The sequence below is a fragment of the Maniola jurtina genome, chromosome 18, assembly GCF_905333055.1.
Source record: "Maniola jurtina chromosome 18, ilManJurt1.1, whole genome shotgun sequence".
In the NCBI taxonomy this organism is placed as follows: Eukaryota; Metazoa; Arthropoda; class Insecta; order Lepidoptera; family Nymphalidae; genus Maniola; species Maniola jurtina.
The window spans coordinates 6,747,418-6,765,377 of record NC_060046.1 but is presented as its reverse complement, the minus strand read 5'-3'; the positions used below and the strand labels follow the sequence as shown (position 1 = coordinate 6,765,377).

At 34.2% G+C, this 17,960-nt stretch overlaps 1 protein-coding gene across 7 annotated transcripts in view; it reads right to left on the bottom strand.

Annotated features, from left to right (window-relative positions):
• LOC123874584 (small conductance calcium-activated potassium channel protein) overlaps nt 1-17,960 on the bottom strand; it is a 283,228-nt gene that overhangs the window by 101,829 nt on the left and 163,439 nt on the right. For 6 of the 7 annotated variants that reach the window (XM_045920058.1, XM_045920059.1, XM_045920057.1 and 3 more), the window contains exon 4: nt 17,784-17,816. The exons of the other annotated variant lie outside the window; for it this stretch is intronic. In XM_045920058.1, coding sequence (XP_045776014.1) covers nt 17,784-17,816 — 33 coding nt within the window. The remainder of the gene's footprint in view (nt 1-17,783; nt 17,817-17,960) is intronic. 7 annotated transcript variants of the gene reach the window in all.

Genomic DNA, 17,960 nt, shown 5'->3' with positions numbered 1-17,960 from the left:
AATTAAGTTTTTTTTTGTTTAAAGGTGACTTGATCGAGAGTGTTCTTAGCTATAACCCAAGAAAATCGGTTCAGCCGTTTGAAAGCTCTTTTCTAGTTACTGTAACCTTCACTTGTCGGGGGTGTTATAAATCTTTAATTTACACTTGTCACATTTGATCTCCGAATACCTAAACTTAGCAGGAAGGTGCGAATATTATTACGAATTTTATTTCATGTAATAATGTCTATGCGGTAGGCGTTCAAGGACAGAAAGGCGGGAAATACATTCATTTCCGTATTCAGGCTTGGAAGATTACGCCTCAATTCACTTTCGAATAGCTCGTGATCGTATTTCTTATAAAAAGTTATTTTTATTATATCTTTCGACCCTCAAAGCCCTTTTTTGTACAATAGCTCCTTTGCGGAAGCCGACTCGTGTTTTACAAGATGATGAAAATGTTATTATTAGATGCTTTGCACATAACGAGATAACAGAGAGTACTGGAGCATGGTTATAACAACAATCCATATTTCTGTGGATTTAAATTTCGCAATGGTACGAAAAATTTATCTTAAGCAGCTCATTTCAGTTATGAAGCTTAATCATAAAAGTGTATGTACACAGCGTTGAGCATTGTTTGGTATTCCAAATCAATAGAACAGGCCTTTATAGAATCAATAAAAATGTGATATTATTTCATGTAACAAATCTCATCGGAAGTGATTATTCACTCAAAAAGATACACTCAGTGTTTTCAGTTCTTGTTATCTTGACACCATTCGCTAACTTTGCTCATAAATGTATTAATATTCTGAAATTATGAATAAAATTAGCAGGAGGCATGAACCATACGTTTCAACATTTGAATAGGATAATATTATGACAATGATTGTCATAATATTATCCTATTCAAATAATATTATGACAATTATTGTCTTAATATTATCATATTAATATTTGTTTCATATAGTAAAGTATTGACCTTTACATCGTTTTGCCAGACTGAACTGTTACGCTCGGATTGATGTTTTGGTATTATAAACGGAGAAATAAATACTTTAACATAAAACAACATAACAAAAGAGAAACAAAAGGTATTAAAATAGCACACTATATTAAAACAGAAAATCATTTCAGCTCTACAGTCTTTAAAATCAGCATTACATAATACATATGATGTAGTCATAAATATAAGTTCTTAACCGGAAAAATATTTTATGACTTTTGAAAACTGTAAAAGTTTACAAATCTCATACAATAAAAATGCATAGTTCAGTCAGTGAGTGAGTCGACTCATCAACGCCTAACCCAAATCCTTGGACTTCAAGAAAGCTAAATTTTTGCACAGACTTTCCCTTCATAATGTAGACAAGCCAAAATGGGTAAGAAGGGGAGATATTTTCGGAATTCTCAAGCTCAAGGAAGCGAAGCCACGTGCTGTCTACAGTGTCAATTAAAGATTTTTCATTTCTTCAGTACCTCTGGTACGAGTTGTCACATAGCCATAACTATAGTTTTCTTGAGCTTTTCCATAACACAAGGCCAGGATAAAATGTAAAATCTGTGATGAAAAGTCATATTGTATCCTATAAAGCGGATTTTTATTACAGAGTTTTCGATGGTTGTACAAGTGTAAATTAAAAATTTATAACCACTCCGACAAGGACAGGTTACAGTAACTAGAAAAGAGCTGATAACTTTCAAACGGCTGAACTCATTTTCTTGGATTATAGCTACTTCAAACAAAAAACAAAATTAAAATCGGTTCCTTAGCTTAAGAGCTACGATGCAAAGACAGATACACAGATACACACGTCAAACTTGTAACAACCCTCTTTTTGGGTCGGGGGTTAAAAATGGCAAAGGTCGTCATCAAATTTTTAATTCATAAGCTGTATAATTTTTACTGGAAGTACTGTATGGTTTTAGTAATGTTTACGAGGACCCCCTACTTCACATGTGTATTATTAAGTTCTTCACTCACACATGACCTGTGCGTGTTTCATATCGACGTGATAAATTGACTTTTGTAACGAAACGCATAAACGTCTACTATTATGACGTCATACGGTAGTTTCGAGCTGTTGGGTTTGGGTACACATTGGCTATTATTATTACCTGAGCTTGTAAACTGTCTAGCAGCCATTGCTACTGTCCAGACAGGGTCCATATTTGTATAGTTTAACTAACTTGTTACAAAAAACTACAAACTTGACATTGGCTAATCTTTGTAAAGCCAGACGAGAGAGAAAAAAAAAGTTTTTCGTTTTTACATGAATATTTGCAATATCTGTATATTGTGGCCATATTTGATTTTAAAAAAAATAAGTATTTCAAAGTAAATCATTCATTGATCATGGCGCGTTTGAAAACCTCGTAACCATTGTATGAAAAGTATTAATGATTTCAAAGAACTCATAAAATCCCTTTTCCCTCCGTTTGATTTGATTGAAAGTATTCTCAGAATGACAATTTCGGTTGATGTACATATTCATAAGCACTTAATTGATGTTAATGAAATAAGGGAACCTCAATTCCTTTAGCAACGTTCCGCAATATTTTAATTAGAAGAAAATATGGTTCGAATACACAATAAAAAAAAATTGACAAGTATAAATTAAAAATTTATGACACCCCCGACAAGTGAAGGTTACAGTAACTAGAAAAGAGCTGATAACTTTCAAACGGCTGAACTGATTTTCTTGGATTATAGCTAAGAACACTCACGATCAAGCCACCTTTCAAACAAAAAGACTTTATTTAAAATCGGTTCATTAGTTTAGGAGTTACGATGCCACAGATAGATACACAGATATACTAATAATAATTGAATAAGTTTTTAAGCAAAATATGTTTAATTAAAATTAACCGACGATTAGCGAAGCCTGTTGCTGTCCGTGGTCAACACATTAGCATAAAGGAAAACTTCGAGGAGAAAATAATATATTTCGATAATATAAGAAGAACCTACAGTAAATACAGTATCTTACCTGATTATGAAAAGCTAGAGTTGCCAATCAGTTTGTCAGTGTTTGATTTGTTGATAATTTTTTTTTAAATTTACTATATAAAATATACTGAAAGCTTTACCTCAAACAATAGAACACGCCACACCACTGAAAAGAGTGACTCAAAGTATCTTACTATGAATCTGCTACAGAATTATCTTGTTAGGTTTCACACTCAGGTAAGGTCGGAATAATTCTTTACGAAAATTCAGATTTATAAAATTGTAACCTGTTAATAACTTCCTACAGCTACGTAGCCTCTTACGTAGCATATCTACGCACAACGTAGCGTGTGGCTACGCATTGTCGTATATATTATATTATCGGTCTCGCATTTATGAATACCACAAATGATTTCATAGTAGAATCATTACTTTTACATATAACTAAAAAAGTATTATTATTAAATTTCTAGATGGTGCTCTATCCAGGAAAATCAAATATATCTTTATAGGATCGCAGAGATCAACCCTGGTAACAGACCTCCATTTTTAACCCCCGACCCAAAAAGAGGAGTGTTATAAGTTTGACGTGTGTATTTGTGTATCTGTCTGTGGCATCGTAGCTCCTAAACTAATGAGCCGATTTTAATTTAGTTTTTTTTTGTTTGAAAGGTGGCTTGATAGAGAGTGTTCTTAGTTATAATCCAAGAAAATCGGTTCAGCCGTTTGAAAGTTATCAGGTCTTTTCTAGTTACTGTAACCTTCACTTGTCGTGGGTGTTATAATTTTTTAAATACACTCGAAGATGTCAAAATGTGCGTTTATCGCAAGCCAATATTTATGTTATATTCCTGTCGCTACGTGTGTGTGAAGCGAGCGTACGAATTCATTTTTAATCTTTAAAATACAATTTGTCTATCTGTAGATTTATAATGTTTTTGCCTAGAAATATACATAGTTAAGTTTCAAAAAGTATTAAAAACTTTCAGTACTATTTTCAATTTTGTGATGATGCAAGATTCGCTATCGGAATAGGTAGATTTAGTAGATAATAGGCTATTATTATTAGAGTTGTCTCATTGCTCAGGGCTTGATTGCGCGATAGAGCACGCATTGTATTCAATCCCTTTGTCACAATAGCATTTAGCTGTACAAGAATTATTAAGTCTTTGTTCCAAATTATTATCGTTGTCCCATTTTGAATGCCCCTTTAGAAATAAAAATTAAAATAACTACCATTTCAAATTATGAATTTAAGATTCCCTTAGCATATCCCTTACTGTAACTAAATTAGTGATTTTTAGGTTTCTCTATCTCAAAAGGAAAAACGGAACCCTTATAGGACCACTTTGTTATCTGTCTGTCTGTCTGTCTGTCCGTCCGTCGTGTCTGTCAAGAAAACCAATAGGGTACTTCCCGTTGACCTAGAATAATGAAATTTGGCAGATAGGTAGGTCTTATAGTACAAGTACAAAAACAAATCTGAAAACCGCGAATTTGTCGTTACATCATTTAAAAAAAATTAAAATGTGTTTCGATTTTCAAAATAAGATAACTATACCAAGTGGGATATCATAATATGAAAGGGCTTTACCTGTACATTCTAAAACAGATTTTTATTTATTTTTATCTGTAATAATTTTTGATTTATCATGCAAAATGTTGGAAAAAATACCCGAATACCTACGGAACCTTCAGTGCGCGAGTCTGACTCGCACTTGGCCGGTTTTTTATTCTACTCCAAGTTAGTCTCTGATTGCAATCTCATTTTATGTAAGTGACGATACAGTAGGCTTACCTAATCAGTTTCTACGCGGGATCGTACCAGAAGGGCTAATCGCTTGGTGACACGATATTGCCAGTGAAATGGTAACTTGCCACGACCAAAGCCTCTCACCAGCTCCCCATTTCCCGCTGCGGGGAATCATTAAGTTTTGTTTGAATTATCACTGCTTCATTTTAAATGTTGGTTGGTTTGATTTAAAATGACAATAGCTATGTTCCAGTTTGCTTTTAGCTGCACAAAAAGCCGTATTTCCTTGTTTTTAAATGAATAAAACAATGAACGGGTGCAAACATACATCTTTCAGTTGAAAACATGACGCTTGTCTTGTATAAATGTGCATACTGCTTCAACATGACTTATATTGTAAATAGATAAAAAATATATGACAAATATATGACAAAAAGTATACATATTATATTATTAGTGTGTATTTTTTTAAAGAATATACCCCATTTTAACCCGACCAATATTCCTATTTCCCCTCCAACGGTAAATGCTAGGAGTGTATACGACCGACGATATAAACGTAATAATTTTCTTAGAAAAACTAATAGTTACAAGCGTTGAAATGAGTAGGTATTTTTTGAAACATTTCAAGCTATTACTGCTGTGGCATTTTTATATCAGTGAATTTTTTATAACATTGTTTACAAAAAAGTATTAAAAAATGTTGCATCGTTTAATCCTGGAAAGGTAATATCGAAGTTGTAATTGATTTTATAACAGCAATCCCGATAGGCATTCATTTTCCAACCCGCGTGACGAAACTAATTTATGTGGAAATTAAACTGGGAGATATGTTTCCATGCTGGTCTCTATTTTGTACTATATACATATATTAAAGTGGACTAGATAACATATAGCACCCTGTAGATTTGTATATCAGTTATTACAACAACAACTTTTTTATTCCTTCAAGTATAAAAAGTAAGAACTAAGATCTAAGATACATAAGAAGACATAAGATAGATTTAATGACAACTGTATAAACCTCGCGCGTTCGTATTATTTTGTTGCGATGGTACCTACTTTATGTTTTAAAGTATAAATCCACCCACTAGTGTTATAATAGGTATATGAAAATGTGTATTAGAGATTAGAAATTTAAATAAGCTATTTTAACCTATTTTAATTTATTATATATGTATATTATAATACATGTATTTATTGTGCGCTCTAAGATACAATTATATACTTACTAGTTTTATAACATAGCCTGTAAGTTTCATTTAAGTGGAATTTCCTTTGTGGAACAGTAAATGTCTTAAACCAGAACCAGTATTTTTTATGCGCTCCACTAAAACATATTTAGAATAGTGCCAGTAGAACGAAAAATAAGAGATAAAATTCTCCTTCCATTCAAACTCCCATCCAAAAATCGCTTTTCAGATTTAAATATGCCAGATCTAAGCCTCAGTTCTCGTTTTATAGCGGATATTTAAAAGGGAATTGTTGACAGGCCTTATTGTGGCGTGCCAACAGCCTACTCCGCAAAAAACTCGGAACACGGACTTCCTCATTTTCAGGATAAATTCCGGCAGTGGTCGGCGCGGCGGTGCCAAACCGCCCAACTGAATTTTGTCCTCAAATCTGGAATGTGTAGCTAAAGCTTTTTATACGTCGCCCAATACAAAGTCCTCGGATTATTTTGGATCCTAAAGTGCTGACATTTAAAACGTTTGAAACAGTTTTAATACCTTCTAAATTATTCTGTTTCATATTGTTTGAATTGTTGTTAAGTATTATTTTTATGTTTATTCGTTATACATTATTACAATATGTTATGATTTTGAGACAGTACAGGTAAGTAGTTATTTATAATTCAACATTTTTTATTTTAAAGCATAATAAAATTACAACTAATATGTACTATGGAGTATCAAGAAAATACTTCATTCAATTCATTTAACTGCACTGAAATAGGCCAAAATCAATGCGAACTACGCTTGATCCACAACTGGTACCTACTTCAAACATTTACATAAATATTCTGAAGCGTCAACTTAAATACCTACATCATATCATATAACATATATACCTAAAGTTATTTTGATAAATAAACGGTTGAAAATATAAAGACTTGTATGATTATGATATTCAACAACAGATATAGGCAATATAAATCCGACCAATAGAGCAACTTTCAGCGAATGCATAAATTCAGTGATGCATGTTATTTTTCTGGAAAACACTAACGTTAGTGACATAAAGTCCACAGCTCTAAATTGAACTTTGTTTGCTTTTGACATACAGCTATCGGCTTTTGGTATTGAATATGAAAGTTATTGTTTAAAATAATTTTAACATAACTTATTTGGAATAAACTGATTTTAGCGATCAACGTAACTGTGCTTGTTTTTCATGTAATTATGATTTTATAACTTCAGTTGTATCCATATTAATATTATAAATGCGAAAGTGTGTCTGTCTGTCTGTCTGCTACCTTTTCACAGCTCAACAGTTTAACCGATTCTGACGAAATTTGGTACAGGGTTAGCTTATATCCTGAGGACGGAGATAGGCAACATGACATTTTTATCATTTTTATCCCGGAAAATCAAACAGTTCCCACGGGATCTTTAAAAACCTAAATCCACGCGGACAAAGTCGCGGGCATCCTGTAGTATTAGTATAATACAACAGCTATTGACGTTAAAAACATGCAAATACATTTTTTTTAATTGTTGAAAAATTGATAATTTAGATTTAAATATCGAGAAGATACTAGGGTGGACATAACTTCAAACATTCTAACGTGAGAAAAGTTGTGAAGATATGCCGGAAGATCTTCTGAAGTTTAGTATTACCTAGTTAGTATGGCGATAAAAGAATGATAAAAGAAGGATATGGCGAAATATGGAAAAAGAAACGTCCTGACTCATCGTAGCCCAAACCCTTGGACCTAGAAGCTGAAATTTTAATAGATGTTCCATTTATAAAATACAACAAGTAATAAGGCCAGATTTTTTCAAAATCCCCACTGGAGTGAAGCCATGGATTATAGCTAGCAGAATACAAAATATGTTTATTTCACCATATTTTTAGATGACTGCGCAACCTTGTGCATAGATAATAATTAAATAGAACTAACAAGCAACTTGATTACTCTTAGAAAACTGAAGAGTTTAGATACTTTAGATAACATTAACTTTGCATTCACTCCATATCTGGCAAGTTGTCAAATCTGGATTAGAATTATTAAAAGCAGACTATCAAGGTAAGAGCAGTCATATTATCAGACTATATGATGGTGCAACTTTGTCCGCAATGGATTAAAGTTAAAAACCCCCCGTGGGAACTTTTTGAATTTCCGGGATAAAAAGAAGTCTTCTCCATCCATGTACTTCTCCAAAATGCAATCTATAACTATATACCTACCAAGTAGATGGATCCCCAATATTGAATTCATTAGATAGGTGTAAGGTAGTTTTTAAAAATCCCAGGGGAACTTTTTGATTTCCCGGGACCAAAGGTAAGTTACGTCCTTCCCCTCCGGCTAGGTGTTATCTGATAGAGTTTCCCTTGCCTTAAAATACTAGCAGACAGACTGAAAGACTGACACACTTTCGCATCTATAATATTGGCAGTGTTATATTAAAGGCAGTGCTTGTCTAACTGTTTCTCTTTATTAAAATAGAGCAGAATCATCACATGATTAATTATACGATCAAAAAGTAGATCATTGATCGTGATCGATGCTGACATTAATTAATGTGTAATTCATAACACTTATGTGAAGGTGCAGCCTAAGTTGACTAATGAAAATCAGCAATCATGTTTAGTTGAACAATGAGTTCTGTTTTATGAAATTCATCTTAGAATTAATGTAATAAGTATAATTTTATGAATTAATAACAAGAGGCTCGCTAACAATGACATAATTATATAAAGAAACGTACATGTTATTGAAACCAACACCCTATATAAATTTTAATCCAAAATTGGAACGCTAATAGATGGATAAAAGCCGGGTATCCGGTTTCGGTTATTCTGGGGGCTTTTAGTCTGGAATATTTAAAGACTCCTATATTTCACGGATTTGAAAATGTTTTGTAGAATTTTAAATGAGAGCACGTGGCACATATTTTATAAATAAACTTAATTCAACGATTTTTATTACTATTTCATTGATTTATTTAAAAGTCAGAAAGAATCTCTTTTATAACCTTTTACTATTAGTGGTTAACTGTTATTCATATAAACTGTTCTAGCGAAATGTTCTTGATGATTGCGAAAATCACATCGAAATCCATTAATTAAAAATTGCAAGCGAATACACTATCATATACGGAAGAAAATCTGAGTTTCCTACCGGCTCTTCTCAATAGAATCTGCTTTCTTAAAAGGAGATAGAGCTAAGGACGGAGCATAAAATTTTCCTAGATGAAATAAATAAAGATTTTTTTATTTCAAGCTATATTAGAACTTCTAGCTAAGCTAATGTACAAGAGCTAACTGTTCTTTAAGTATCACAGTAACTTCAAACGACATATTTCAAGCCAGATTTCCAAGTGTATTTTATTTGGGCACATTTCCAAGTTGTCATACTTTTGGATTCCCATTCCAAAAGTTCTAAAGTTCCAAAAATACAACCGTCTATGGGTACAAGTCTGATTGTGTCGGGCGCGACTTTTGTTGCCGTTAGAGTCGTCAATATTCTTGCTCAAGGTTCAGCGTGGAATAAAATGTTATGAGAAAAATATTGTCAGAGCCTCATAAAAAAACTCAGTCTGAGGCCGAGATCTTTAGAGCGCACTTTGACTTTTTAACCCCCGATCCAAAAAAGGGGTGTTATAAGTTTGACGTGTGTATCTATGTATCTGTGTGTCTGTGTATCTGTCTGTGGCATCGTAGCTCCTAAACTAATGAACCGATTTTAATTTAGTTTTTTTTTTGTTTGAAAGGTGGCTTGATCGAGAGTGTTCTCAGCTATAATCCAATAAAATCGGTTCAGCCGTTTGAAAGTTATCAGCTCTTTTCTAGTTTGTAACCTTCACTTGTCGGGGGTGTTATAAATTTTATTCACACTTGTTAATAAAAGAAATCCAGCGTATTTCTCACGCTATTAAAACCACCATAAAACTGAAAACCACTTGAAATTCAATAAAACCGTTTCATGGATAAATAAAACGCTATACCGCTAAAGCTTTCTATTGAAACCGTTGAAAACGAATTTAATTCAACGTGAGGAAGAGTACAAATACCACAACACGAATACAATGAAATCAACGTGGCTGCATCGAATATTTCACGGCACGCAGCTCCCAACTTCCGGATACAGGAAAGTATTCATTTTATCGCACAAAAGTTATCATTATCCATCCAGAATAAAATACAAAAAAATATTTTTCATTTGAACTTAGACAAAATATGCTGAACCCTTATTCATTTTAATTTAAACATCGTCAAAATGTAAGTAACCTAAAGCATTACTACTACTAAATACAATTTCCTAATCCATACTAATATTATAAATACGAAAGTGTGTCTGTCTGTCTGTCTGCTACCTTTTCACGGCCCAACAGTTTAACCGATTCTGACGAAATTTGGTACAGCGTTAGCTTATATTCTTGGGACGGACATAGGCTAATTTTTATCCCGGAAAATCAAAGAATTCCCACGGGATTCCTAAAGACTCACCCGCTTAACCAATTTGTATGTAATTTGATACCGAGGTAGCTTGCGTCCCTGTAATTGACATAGGCAACTTTTTATCCCGGAAAATCAAACAGTTCCCACGGGATCTTTAAAAACCTAAATCCACGCAGATGAAGTCGCGGGCATCCTCTAGTATATTATATTTTATTAATCCATACCTAATCAAGTTATCGATCATAATTTGTGATTTCATTAGTAACAATGATCCTACGTGTGGTGTAGTAGGCTCATTAATCACTAATATACTAAAAACTATTTATGTTATTGTAAAAGTCTTGGAAATGATTATTGTAGGTACATTTCGCATGACATACCTAAACTTAAAATATCCCTAGGTTGCATCAAATATTTTGCGACTCGCATCTATCGACATCCGGATACAGGAAACATTCGTTTTATTACTCAAACCTCTGCCCAAGTGAAACATTTAGCTGAAACGAAGTTGGGACGGAATGAATTAATGAAACAACTCCCTTTCATTCAAAAGTAGACTTTTTGTCTTGAGAATAAGGCTCATTATCCGCCTAGCGGAGAAAGGGCTAATTTCTCATAGCAACTCGGCCATTCAGAAGCAAGATGTAAACAAAATGGAATGCATTAATTGCTTGGTTTTTGCAGCTCGTTTAACAAGAAGTCGACTTAAGATGAATGCTATTCACAAAATATAATAGTTTTATGTTAGTTAATATTATAATAATAGTTACCTACTGAATGCCGTTTAATTTTTTTTATCCCATAGGATCGAGGAGGAGAAGATAAAAGTAGGTATCCTATGTCCATCCTCGGGATACTGCGTATTCCTGCAACTTTCCTCAAAATTGGTTAAGCGGATGAACCGTGAAAAGCTAACAGATAGAGAGACAGACAGACATTCTTTCGCATTTATAATAATAAATATTATTAGTATGGCTGCTATGTATTTTTACTGATGATATCTAACTAAGTATTATTTATGTAAAAAATTTAAATACGGTAGAGACATACAACGGAATCTTCTTATCGTAAAAGTTCAGACATTTAGCATTTCGTCGAATGCAATTTTCTTTTCAGCTATTTTTATTAAAGTTGGACAATTCTGTCAAAAAGTTTGCGCACAATCAAAAGTTATATTTTCCTCTAACTTGATATTTTTATAGGCCATGCCATAATATAATCATAATAATACAGAATGTTAACAAAACTAATTTCTCAAAATCCTAACACAAACTGTCATCTAATTTATACTAGCCCAGAACCACGGTAATATTATACATAATATTACCGTGAGAACTTACCTAAATTACAAATGATGTGGGTGTCCTTGATTAAATTTAATTTAGAGGCTAATCCCATTAAAACCAAAAACATGGTTCCCTGATCCTTTTATGAGGTACTCACTAAATGGGTCACTATGTTTTATAGGTCAGCACAATCATGATAACATTATTTGGAACATAATAAAATAGTATAATCTTCTTCGGGATTTATTTAGGTTAGAACTTTATAAGCCGTTAATAGCTTCGAGTCAGAAAAGAATGGAACCCCTTTTGATTGTGATGTTATCTATGTCTCGTGCTTTACCTATTTACCTAGACATGTTATTATAATCCCGTTTTTTAACCCCCGACCCAAAAAGAGGGGTGTTATAAGTTTGACGTGTGTATCTGTGTATCTGTCCGTGGCATCGTAGCTCCTAAACTAACGAACCGATTTTAATTTAGTTTTTTTTGTTTGAATGTTGGTTTGATCGAGAGTGTTCTTAGCTATAATCCAAGAAAATCGGTTCAGCCGTTTGAAAGTTATCAGCTCTTTTCTAGTTCCTGTAACCTTCACTTGTCGGGGTGTTATAAATTTTTAATTTACACTTGTCAATTAATAAAAGTATTAGTTATATTACAAAAACAAAGCAATATTAATTATATAACGGTTATTTCCTCGCGTGCATTGTAAAAAATGTCCTTATTCGCCCTTTATTTCAATTAATTCTTATTCTTTATTAATTCCGTGTAGCTTTGTCACGCCACATACTGTAAAATGCATAAATAATGCAATTTCATGTATTTACTGCACTTCAACTGTAAAGCTAATCTTTAACATTATACTTTCATGACCAACTGCATACTTTACTTAGTTTATAGCGCTCATATATTTTTAAAAGCTTGCAAATACTTAGCAACACTCTTTAAGTAAAGTAAACAAGGAAGCAATGTTAATATTTTATCAATTTATGGCTTAAACTTTGCTGTTCTTAAAATCACACTAATATTATAAAGGCGAAAGTTTGTGTGTACGTGTGTGTGTATGTTTGTTACTCCTTCACGCAAAAACTAATGGACGGATTTGGCTGAAATTTGGAATGGAGATAGGTAATATCTTGGATTAGCACATAGGCTACTTTTTATCCCGGAAAATCAAAGAGTTCCAACGGGATATCGAAAAACCTAAATCCACGCGGACGAAGTCGTGGGCATCAGCTAGTATCTTAATAGGTATATCCAAAACCCTAGGAGCGATTCATCTCTCTATTAATTTATCATCATCAATATCAACCCATCACCGATTCACTACTCAGAACGGGTCTCCTCTACGAAGGAGAGTGGTTAAATTATTATACCACAAGCTACCACGCTGGCCAAGTGCGGTTTGGCAGACTTCACATACCTTTAAGAACCTTATGGTGAACTTTTATGCAAGTTTCTTCACGATATTTTCCTTCACCGATATTTAATTGCTTAAAATGCATATTACTCTGAGAGTTAGAGGTCCGGGATTCGATGCTTAGAGGTACCTTAGAGGATTCGGGATCGAATTCCGGAATAGGAGGCTAACCGAAGGCTATCACCGTCCTTATGTTAAATTAAATTAAATAAAGATTAATTTATCGCTTACAGATTATTTACTGTTTCTTATTGCAACAAATCATAACAGCAATGAGTGTCTTGCATAGAGTGCAAACAGCTTAAAGAGTTACGTAACGTGCTATCGGAAATCGATAGCGATAGCGTGTAAGTAGTACCGACTCTCACATCTATACTTAATAAATAAAATTGGAGTGTCTGTCTGTAATTTCGAAATAACTACCTCATATTAAGCTCATATGGTTATTTGAACGATACCAACACTGAATAACACGTTTTTTAAATTTTTGTCTGTCTGTCTGTCTGTCTGTCTGTCTGTCTGTCTGTCTGTCTGTCTGTCTGTCTGTCTGTCTGTCTGTCTGTCTGTCTGTCTGTCTGTCTGTCTGTCTGTCTGTCTGTCTGTCTGTCTGTCTGTCTGAAAAGGCTAATCTCCGGAACGGCTGAACCGATTTTGACGGGATTTTCACAGACAAGTTGAGGATTGACCAGGGCGTAACATAGGCTACTTTTTTAACCGACTTTCAAAAAGGGAGTTGTGTTTTCTACCTATGTACACCGAAATCTCCGAGATTTCTGAACCGATTTGCTTAATTTTTTTTTTTAATCGATAGAGAAACTTTGCGACATTGTTTCATAAAAAATTTGGAGTCCAACTCCTCAATCCTGATGCTGCAGGGGATCTGACCAATCCACGCGGGCGAAGCTGCGGGCATCAGCTAGTATGAAAATAAAACTATTGCAACGAATCATAATAGCCACGTAGGTAAGATGTCAACAAAAGTCTTGTCTACTGAGCAAACAGCTTAGAAAGTTATATAACATGCTATCAGCAATCGATGTCGGTAGCGTGCTGCTGTCCCGAGGATAGTGGCTTCACTCTCACAAACGAATAATTAATCGGTCAACCGCCACCGCTCCACTTTCCGGAAAATTGGGCTACGTTTTTTCCGACCAGCCTTCTTTCATTCCGATTAAAGATGTATTAGTCCCGAGAACACTAATTTGGAAGTTAATGACATAATGTTTCTGTTAGCCTTTTATTGCGACTTGATTTAACATCTATCTGAAAGCTAATAATTTTTTTAATAAAAATAGCGAGAAAACTAGCAGGTGGGTCACCTGATGTTTAGTGATTACCACCGCCCATGGACATTTGCAGTACCAGAGGAACTGCCAATGCGTTGCCGTATGACTACATTCGTACAGAGAAAGGTTGCGTTTTTCGAATACCTTTAAATATAATACTTACATGACTTCCCAAGATTATTCATGGAGGTCGAGATAACTCGAAAAAGAGCTCCTGGAAGACATGAGAGCAAGTAGATGTATGATATAAGCGATAGGTGGATCCGAGACAGTTACCTACTCTAAATTGAAAAAGAATGGCCAATATCGAAATACTTTTTAACCCCCGACCCAAAAAGAGGGGTGTTATAAGTTTGACGTGTGTATCTGTGTATCTGTTTGTGGCATCGTAGCTCCTAAACTAATGAACTGATTTTAATTTAGTTTTTTTTGTTTGAAAGGTGGCTATATCGAGAGTGTTCTTAGCTATAATCCAAGAAAATCGGTTCAGCCGTTTGTAAGTTATCAGCTCTTTTCTAGTTACTGTAACCTTCACTTGTCGGGGTGTTGTAAAATTTTAATTTTCACTTGTTACATACTCACCGCCAAACTTCAATTTGAAGATTATGATGACGTTTCACATTTATGTTCAGTTGAGAGTTTTTACAGTTATTCTAGTAAGAAATGCTAATGTAATAAAATGAGTTTTGAGCACATTTATATTCATGTATAGATATAAAATATATGCCATAAACGTACCCTCCGAACCTATTAAACAAACACCTTTTCATAATACATATTTATGACCGACTGTCTACTGTGCAGAGTCCGTATAGAGTGGAGGTACGTGGTGTTGAAGTGCACGGGTGTGGCATACCAATGCAAGACCTACCTAAGATCTTCATCTTTACAAATTTAAAAAAAAAACTGGTCAAGTGCGAGTCAGACTCGCGTACCGAAGGTTCCGTACGCGGGTATTTTTTCCGACATTTTGTACGATAAATCAAAAACTGTCACGCATAAATATAAATAAAAATTCGTTTTAGAATGTACAGATAAAGCCCTTTCGTACTCGTATGATACTCTACTTGGTACTTACTTCAAAAATTGAAACACATTTTAATTTTATTTTTGTGATGTAACTACAAATTCACGGGTTTCGGATTTTTTCCTTTAGTTATGATATAAGACCTACCTACCTGTCAAAGTACCCTATAGGTTTTCTTGACAGACGCGACAGACGGACAGACAGACAACAAAGTGATCCTATAATTGTTCCGTTTTTCCTTTTGAGATACGGAACCCTAAAAAAGACTTCGGCAAGTACGAAAATATTCTTAGGATATAAGATTATCGGCTTAACTCACAGGCAGTTACAACATCGTAAATCTTAACATGACACGTATTCATGTGACAAGAATCTCATGTAATCCTGTTTTCCTTATTAAGGACAATGTCGCACCTGCGGTGTGAAGCCAGACAACGTTAAGAATATGATTAAAGCAATTCCCTCAGATTTATATTACATACAAATATTATATGTAATATAAATGCGCAACGGATCAGCCTGGCTGTCCAACGCGGAAATGCAGCCAGTATTCTTGGCACCATTCCTCGCGGGCATGATTTGTATAGTAATTAGATAAGGCTAGCTTTAAGTTTTATTGCAATATTTTCTTTAATTAAAAAAAAAAAAGTTCCTAAAAAAAAATTATATTGAATACACTTTGTAATTAGTATAAAACTATTTTTGGCTAAATGCGAGCCAGACTCGCGCACCGAGGATTCCGTACTCGGGTATTTTTTCCGACATTTTGCACGATAAATCGAAAACTTTTATGCATAAAAATAAATAAAAATTCGTTTTAGAATGTACAGGTAAAGCCCTTTCATTTGATACCCTTCTTGGTATAGTTATATTAGACCTGTGCTACCTGCCAAATTTCATCATTCTAGGTCAACAGGAAGTATCCTATAAGGTTTTTTCACAGATACGTCAGACGGACAGGCACACATACAGCGAAGTGATCCTATAAGGGTTCCTTTTATCCTTTTGAGGTACGGAAACCTAAAAATTACAAAAATTATTAGTGTTATCACAGACGAGCGGCAAATCGTGAAGATAGGGCTATTGCCTGCTGCCGTTATTGCGTATTGGTGGCTGACACGATGCGCTTCATTGGCAGCTACCGGCACGCGACGACAGCAGCAGTCATTCTTATCATCAACAAAGTGACACTCGTCTGTACGCACACTTATAGTGGTCATAGAGCTTTTTTTTACTCCGAGATAGGCTTGCGCTTGACGACACTTATTATGCCTAATAAACAGGAAATGCCTTATGCTCGCAAAATGCCTAATCACTCTTGTCTTTCAGGTATTTAGATTGTACGTGAGAGGAAATACTGAAGTTGGTGTAAACATGATTTAAAGGTTAGGTTAGGTAAAAATATAAAATTTGTTAGAGTTTTAAAAACATAATATTAAACTGCGTTGCCACCTCAGAGAAATCATACAGCGCATTTTTTGCTCGGTAGCCCTAGAGACCTGTGTTTCATAAAATCAGCAACTTTTTTAATAACTGTAATTGACGTCCGAGCTGTTGTAGAAAATGAGGTATTTTTAGGAAGTTGTTTTTCATGACCGCTGTACATTATACATTACATTACATTACATTACATACATTCAGGTAAGTAAGGTCTCTTATATTGACAATACGACTGCTTGTAAACTTGAAAAAATTTCAACAAGGGCAAAGTACGAATACGGGTACGGTTTAACTTCGAAGTGGAATCTCCCTAGTCGTTTAACTATGAGAAGTACCACTCAACATACTTCTCTATCGGTATCAGATATGCAAAATGTAATACTCATGATCTAAAGTATGTTCTTGTCATCAAGTAGTTATAGGTGACAGATTACTTTGCAGAAAGCGTGACGTTTTGTAGAGGTAAGTATTTCTGGAAGATGGTACTTTAAGAGAGTATTAAAACCATTAAAACCACTCAAATGAAATAACCCTTTCCACTAGCTTTTCCACTGCCTCAGTCCTACCCAACTTAAAAGTATGAAATCAGACAAAAATAATGTGAAAAGTATTTCAAAAATTTTGTTAAAAGGTGGCCGTCCCGAATTGCTAGCGTAGTGAAAACGTTTTTCGAGTGTTTGAATTAAATTGTTTCACCATTTTACAAAACTGCTGTTCCGTTTTAAGTGCACTTCAAGAACGCGAAACAAAAAAACTGTTTTGATATAAAAAATATTTTGCATACTTGTTTAAGATTTAATATTGGTTTTTTAAACGAATAACGATCTTCCTACGGTGGAGTGCTTAAGTACCCTACTATAGGAAAACCAGTTACTTGAAAATTCTAGGATGAATCGTAAAGATTTTGCAATTTTACAGCTTAACTTGAGCAGATCAAAATTTGGCTGCAGAAGTCTAAACTTAGTGACCTTTATCCAAACTTTAATCAACTAATTATAAAAAGATGATCTATTTTACCTGCGGCATCTGGTTCCGTGGTCCTGTGCAGGCCTAAAACAAATTTTAAAGTTTTCTTTTATAAAGGCAATTTTATTGACGTTATGTCCTTGTGCCAACTAACTTTGAAAAACTGTGTAACTGAGTTATTGTTTGCAATCACAATATACTTACCCACATAAATAAAAGAGTACGTAG